At 30.8% G+C, this 7235-nt stretch overlaps 1 protein-coding gene across 2 annotated transcripts; it reads left to right on the forward strand.

Annotated features, from left to right (window-relative positions):
- Positions 1 to 2889: 2889 nt before the first annotated feature.
- LOC122275000 (protein SODIUM POTASSIUM ROOT DEFECTIVE 1-like) lies at positions 2890 to 5414 on the forward strand. 2 transcript variants are annotated; one of them, XM_043083894.1, is made up of 3 exons: positions 2890 to 3756; positions 4311 to 4386; positions 4802 to 4927. In XM_043083894.1, the coding sequence occupies exons 1-3, from the start codon at positions 3139 to 3141 to the stop codon at positions 4840 to 4842; spliced, it is 735 nt and encodes a 244-aa protein (XP_042939828.1). In that variant the 5' UTR covers positions 2890 to 3138; the 3' UTR covers positions 4843 to 4927. The 2 variants fall into 2 exon arrangements, with proteins under 2 accessions (XP_042939828.1, XP_042939827.1); XM_043083893.1 differs by having other exon boundaries at positions 2892 to 3756; positions 4897 to 5414.
- The last annotated feature ends 1821 nt before the right edge of the window (positions 5415 to 7235 follow it).

Consider the following 7235-nt stretch of genomic DNA (forward strand, 5'->3'; position numbering starts at 1 on the left):
CTACCACAGGAATGGATCTTAACTGAGGGGCTTTTATTACATGCTAAAGAGAATTTAATTGGAAAACATTACAAGGGAGCACATAATTTTTTACAAAAGCCAAGTCTGTTATTGAGTGGATTTGTATAGTTTACTCTAAGATTTTGATTGAGAAAGAGATAGAGATATGAAATTAGCCTTACCATATTTTTACTTATAAATTCTTTGAACAACTTAAATGTCCAATAAATATTACAGAACTCCTTTTATTTATCTATCCTTCTCCTATTTTAGTTTATAATTGAAATCTAATAGATCTAAATTCAATGTTTTTGGACAATCACTAGCATGTAATGCCACTTTGTGATAGTCATCATGTGGGTTTTATACTAAAGAGTGTATAAGGAAAAATTGCTTGAGGACCTTTGTTCTCATGCATAAATTTGATTTATTTTGGTTTAATGTGATAAATGAGCTTTTGACAAATGAGTAACATTATCTACAAATTTATGACGTGTAAGTTCAAAAAGTGAGATCCACCGATCTCACTTTTTAATTTTTTTTATAAAGAATTGGTTTATTTTCTCTGGTGGGTCTCACTTATAAAAATAAAGCAAAGACCTACGCGACATTTATACTCTCTAAATTTGCGAAACTTTTTTTTTTAGTTAATATTACAAGGATAATTTTCTCTTAAAAAATAGATTCTCTCTCTCTTTTCCCTCCCTCAAGAGTTAAGTATTGCATAGATAAACTAAACAGTTACCAGGATACAAGATTCAGTAGGGTAAGAGTCTCCAATAATCATTTCAAAACAAATAAAAGCAACACCGAAAATAAAAATAAAAAAACGGGTTATTAATCCAAAAGATTGACTTCAACTCATTTCCACGGGAATGCCACTTTAAAGCGGTTTTAACATAATTTGATAAACAGACTATAAATCTACAATTAAAAGCAATGGTCGAAAGGGGTGCACTGCATTTTATTAATCTGGTCCAACTATGAGAGACTATAACGATCATTTCGTCTTGATCGCTTAATTACAATGACATATTTAGGAACTTGAAAATTTTGGTTGAAAAAAAAAATGCATAAGCAGAGCGGTGTTGCTGGCTGAATTAGCCGTTGCTGTGTCTCATCTGACCATTTCTGTATCCGTCGTATCTGAGCAAACATTAACTTTGGACAGCTTCCTTTGAAAATTTCAATAAATAAAAGTACTAATCTGTAGGGCATGCCCAACAGCCAACAGGCCAACAGAGCAACATTAAATGACATAAATTTAGTAGCATTCTTATGTGTTTTAAAATCCAAAACACTGGATTAATTTATTTTAGAAATTTTGTAACCAGGCCGAAACATCACATGGAGATGTCTGTCACGGGAAGTCCAAGCTCATCCAAACCAAAACATGACCATTAATTTGTGCTTGTGTGTATAAAAATAAGCTGTTTATCATGCATTATCAAATTAAAATAGGTATTTGTCTTAGTTCTTTATGCACATGTTGACAATCTTCCTCTGATCCTCTGCTGTAAATTCTTAGCATCTTGCAAAATTAATGCAAAGTAAAAGCATGCTTGAAAAGAGAAGTTATTGGTACATGTCTTTTGTGACAATCTTGACCAAGGCTTAGGCACACATAGCTTGATATACTTTCTCAAAACTAAAGACTTTTTAAGAAGGGAAATATTTTAGCGATAAAGAGATTATATAAAAATAATTTCATAAATTGATATAACTTGATATGTTTCGTCAAATTATAAAATAATTTTTATTATAAAATAGATTTAACAGTTCAGATGAAATCATGTAAGTTTATAAGATTATTTTATGTAATTTATTTATAAATGTAACAATACTCTTTTAAGAATATATATTTGAAATGTGTTATAATATTCATTAAATATTTAATATTGTCAGAAAAAATGACAATAAATATTATAAAATGATCCTAAAAGCCATTCTTCCAATTGGATTAAAGAATGATAAAAGGAAAATTGTTTATGAAATAGATATTACAGCTGGAAATGTGCACTAGTGCCAAAAGCACGTGCATGATGAAAACAAAGGTACTTATAAACCACATCAATTTCATTCATTCATTAAAATCCGGACATGTCGGTTGCATGTTATAAAAGACACTACTTTTTGGTTAAATCTACAACTATTTTATGACGAGTTTACAATTTAATTTAAATCAATTAATATATTTATGATATTTCATTAAAAATTAATTATAATTTTACTTGACTATTCTTCATTTTAAATAGAATAGTAAACTAGTAATAGATAAATTATAAGTTTATTATTTTCCTTTTAAGTTCTCTCATCAGTAATACTTTGCAAAGTTTAATGGCTTTTTAGAAAAAGATTTCATTCTAAAATTCTCATTTTATATCACTTACTTACCAAACATTATTTAAATACAAATACTTTCAAACTAATAATTATAATTTTTCTAAACTTTTAAACAAAAAATAAAAAATAATTTAACTTTTTTCAAATCTTTAAATAAAAATAATATTAAAAAACTATATTCTAATAATATTTAATTTTATAATATTTTTTATTTAATTTTTTCTCTCACATTTTCTAAAATCTAATAAAATATTAAGTCAGACTATTTCATTACTATTTATAAATTATCTTATTATTATTTATAAAATTCACATCTCATCTCACTTTCTAATTATTGATAGAACCTGGTCTTTATTGAAGGACCTCAAGTTTTTTCTTCAAATGTAATTTTTTTCAAATTTTAAAATACATATTTATTAATTTATTTCTTTTTTATTATTCTAAAATATAATTAATAGATAAATATTTAAAATTGGATCATAAAATTTAAAACCAGCCCACAAATAATTAATAGATAAATATTTAATATCGAAGTGCGTAGTCCATCCCGCATCAAAGACACTAGAAATTCTCTCATTCCCAGACATCATTGAATGAAACACAGCAGGGTACTCTCTCTCTCTCTCAATGTTAAAAGAAGAAGAACCAACTTTTTCTTGGATGAATACAGAGTGATCCCCTTTGTGTAGTCTCTCTCTCTCTCTCTCTCTCTCTCTCTCTCTCTCTCAATCATATGCAGATTCCATAAACCACGAGTACTCCTCTGTGTGTGTGTGTGTTATCGTTATCCAAAAGATGAAAAGAAGAGATATCTTCTGTGCATCTCAAGCCTCAACAGCTATATGTCTGAGCATGGAGCAAGCATCCTCCTGCTCCTCTTCTTCCACCATTAAACTCGGCGGCAAAACCATCGACCGCCATAACCCCATCATTGGAGATTCAAGAAGAAGCGCCAGAGCTCTCTCCGCTCCATGCGCTTCTCAGCTGCCGCCCATCGATCCCAAACCTTACCACCAGCTCCAAAACCAAAAGACCAAGAAAATCTCTTCTTCGAAGCCAAGAGACCAACGCACGAAAATCTCTTCCAAGACAAGTGATCAAAAGAAGAAGAATAGTACTGTAACCAAGCCGAATGATCACCTTATTAACAAGAACTCTCCTCATCTGCAGGCAGCTGATATTATACGGAAGATCTGGGGTAAACAGGATGATTTAATCGGTACTCCTGCTTCGTCGAGATATTTGTTGAGCGACACTGCATACTTCGATGGGTTGTCGGATTACGACCCGGTCTTCTCGTTGGTTCCGGTTGCAGAAAAGAAGAAGACTCCAGCTGTAAATGATCAAGATGAATCCTCTGTTTCAAAACCTGCCTCTTCGTCTTCTCGCCCAAAATCTCCTTCGTCCGATCAGGTTCGTTCACAAGCTAGCTCTCTTTTCATTTGAATGCAGGAATCAAAGAAATGGGAGAATCATTAGCAAGGTTGTTTTCGTATGATCCACATTGATATTCTTGAAATTTTTGTGTATATATCTTTCTAGCTATGGGATTGTTTTACAGATATAAGCTTAAATTGGATGGATGCAACAGCAAGTTGCAATTTTTTTTGTTCTTTTGCTTAAATCTAAAGTTGCTCCCTTTATGATCCGCTCAAAAGAGAAACAAAATTTCAAAATCTTGCAACTTTTGCTTGTGGGGTTGTTATTTTAACGTATTATGAGTTGAATCAACACAACCCACAATGTAGGATTATTAGATATACATACGTTATTTCAGTTCTTAAAGGGATGCTCTCCAGACGTTGAGATGATTATCAAATTCTAATATTCATGAAAATAATTGGTCAGTGGGGTTGAAAGTACAAAAGACAGTTTTACGTGCAACTTTATTCAGATCAGAATGCTATATTCAATAACAACAATATTACTGGTGGTTGTGATTTTAAAAAGATTTCTCAAAGTCGCAGGTTGTGGTCTTGAGGGTGTCACTCCACTGCAAAGGCTGTGAAGGAAAACTGAGGAAACATCTATCTAGAATGGAAGGTATGCACGTCATTTTCTAGCCTTTAGTTCCTAGATAATTTTAACTGAAGGCATCGGTTTGAGAACTATTATAATGCTGCAGCTTTTTGTCAAATAGAAATGCTAAATTGAATTTACAACATCAAACTGTCAAAATGACCTGTTTGATATGGTACGTCAGCTTATAAAATTATTTTTATTATAATAGAAATTTAACGTATTATATAAAATCACAAATTTAATTTTTTTAAATTGATCACATATTTAAATATCCCCTAATATTGGTGTCTGGTTTTTACTTTGAACCTGTTTTCTGCATTAGACTAGTCTTGTACTCAAAATTGGTCAATCAAGGCACAACTATCCTTTCTAAATTTATTGCTCCTTTTTCGGTCAGCTTTTCTTTTTGCTGGTTTTTTTTTTTTTTTTTTCTCAGGCAAAATTTGGAGGCCATGCCACAAGTTTCTGATGTTGTAAAATCCTATTTTACAGCAGTCAAAAACTCATTACTTCCTTTTATAATGTGGGCAGGAGTGACGTCCTTCAACATAGACTTTGCAGCGAAAAAGGTGACAATTATGGGGGATGTGACCCCGTTAGGCGTCCTGGAAAGTGTATCAAAGGTGAAGAATGCACAGTTTTGGCCAGCTGCAATTTCATCTACTTCCGCTTCTGCTGCTGCTGCAAATGGTCAACTAATGTGGAAATCAAGAAATAAAGAAAGCTTTACCTGAATGAGAAAATCTAAAAATTCCGCTTTGGGTTGTGTGAGAATTAATTTAGTGTAAAAATCCCAGTCTTAAGCATAGGCACAAGAACAAGAATCTCTGCCATTTATTAGAGTAGTGAAGAAGAGAAAGTGGTGCCGGAGAGAGCCCACTGGGTTAATTCTGTCCTCCACTCGTTATGCTGCACATGAGGGGTTTTACACATTTATAACTCTCTGTTTGTATGAAAAGAGTGAGTCTTTTCAGGTATTCTAATTTATAATCAAATCAAAAGTATGCGAGTTCTAGGGCCTTTATACCTAAAGAAATTTATCCTTGAAATTCATTGTAGATGATGATGGCTTATACACTCTGGAGTTACTGGATACTTTGTTCTCTTATACCCGTTGACCATAAATAAATAAATAAAAATTCCAAAGTATGCATAGCCATAATCCTTTTTCCTATCCGATCCCCTATGGTTTTGCTGCAATACTGCCGTGCCTTTGTGCTTCCCAACAAACTGGTAGTTTTTGTTCAGCTTAGTAGCTCAGTAGTTTTCTAGGGCCTTTAGTAGCTGAAGCTGTTTAGACACTTAGATGAGATTAAATGGGATGATTTAAGAAAAAGTTAAAAGTTGAATAAAATATTATTTTTTAATATTATTATTGTTTTGAGATTTGAAAAAGTTGAATTGTTTATTATATTTTTGTATAAAAATTCGAAAAAATTGTAATAATGAGATAAGATAGTTTTTAAATCCAAATAGCCCCTAGTAAGGGTTTGTTGGGAAAATTATATATTTTCATATATTCTCATAAGTTTTCATAACTTTCTTTCCAAACATCAATTAAGTATAAAATATTTTTCAATTTTAAGATTTTGACATTTTTATCTAATCATTATCCAAATATAAAATTCAATATAATTTTTTCAAACTTCTAAACAAAATATAAAAAATAATATGATGTTTTAAAATTCTAAAACAAAAATCATATTAAAAAAATCATATCCAAATAACTTTTTAAATTTATTATTTTTATTTAACTTTTTCTCTCTTTTTTTAAAACTTAATAAAACATTATAATTTAAACTATTTCATTTTTATTTACAAAATTCTAAGATATTCTAAACGTATAAACGAGCCCCTAAGTCTTGATTATTGGCTCAAGGAGTGCAGTACTCTTGGCTGTTTTGCTAGTTATCTGATCTCTAGATAATAGCATTTGTTGTTTCTCCAATGGTGAATAGTTTAAGAATCATGTTAAGGCTGCATTTGAATGTTGAGTTGAATTGAGATTAGTTAAATTTTTTTATGAAAAGTAATAAGTTAAAATGATGAAATAATTTTTGTAGAGCCCACTTAAAATGAGTTTAGATATGTTTGGATATTAAGATGAGTTTATATTTATTTATGAGAAATTAAAAAAAATTGTAAATATCACGTATAAAAAGATATTGAGTTGAAAAAAGTTGTGGGTCTCACATGTAAGAATATTTTGAATTGAGATGAGTTTAATAATTTGAGAATTATGTTTGGATATTAAATTTAGCTTAAAATTAGATTGAATTGTATTGATCTCAATGTACTCTAACAACCAAACAGGCAACGCCAATTTCTAATTTTACTTTTATAAATTAACCATTTTTCTTCCATCAAATTCATTTGCTTTCTTAAGGGCCGTGTCCCATTTTTTTACCTTTTGCAAAAATGGTAGGTAGGCCTTTACACCAAAACTCTTATAATTTTATAGCGACCACAAAAGCAAAGGCTACGGCTCTTATCTCCCAACAATCTACCAATGAAATGGCAAACCAATCTAATTTTCCTTTTCTTTTTCACTCTGAATCTGTTCTACGTCTCACAGTGAAAAGTTTCTCTTTTTTGGTCCTTTTTTCTGATATATTTAGCAGCCGGGAAAAGCAGAGCACCAAAATTCAGTTGATGGTGACTCATACAGAGCTTGCACATGGCTGGAAATAAATGGAAAGATCATTGGATTCAGTATTGGTAAAATGACAACAACAGGGGAAACTTTAAGGTATGGGGCCAAAAATTTAAAAGAGAAGGTTATATCAATTGATCAGTAGGATATATGTATGTATATATATGTGTATATATATATATATAAATATATATAGTTTGGACCACTTCAAATTAAA

This window comes from Carya illinoinensis, chromosome 9, assembly GCF_018687715.1.
Source record: "Carya illinoinensis cultivar Pawnee chromosome 9, C.illinoinensisPawnee_v1, whole genome shotgun sequence".
Taxonomy (NCBI): domain Eukaryota; kingdom Viridiplantae; phylum Streptophyta; class Magnoliopsida; order Fagales; family Juglandaceae; genus Carya; species Carya illinoinensis.

What these genes read in the sequence shown, in the direction of transcription:
- LOC122275000 (XM_043083893.1), top strand. Translation starts at nt 3,139, where the DNA reads ATGAAAAGAAGAGATATCTTCTGTGCATCTCAAGCCTCAACAGCTATA. An exon ending in AATCTCCTTCGTCCGATCAG is followed by an intron (nt 3,757 to 4,310) that starts GTTCGTTCACAA and finishes TCAAAGTCGCAG; the next exon opens with GTTGTGGTCTTGAGGGTGTC. An exon ending in ACATCTATCTAGAATGGAAG is followed by an intron (nt 4,387 to 4,896) that starts GTATGCACGTCA and finishes TAATGTGGGCAG; the next exon opens with GAGTGACGTCCTTCAACATA.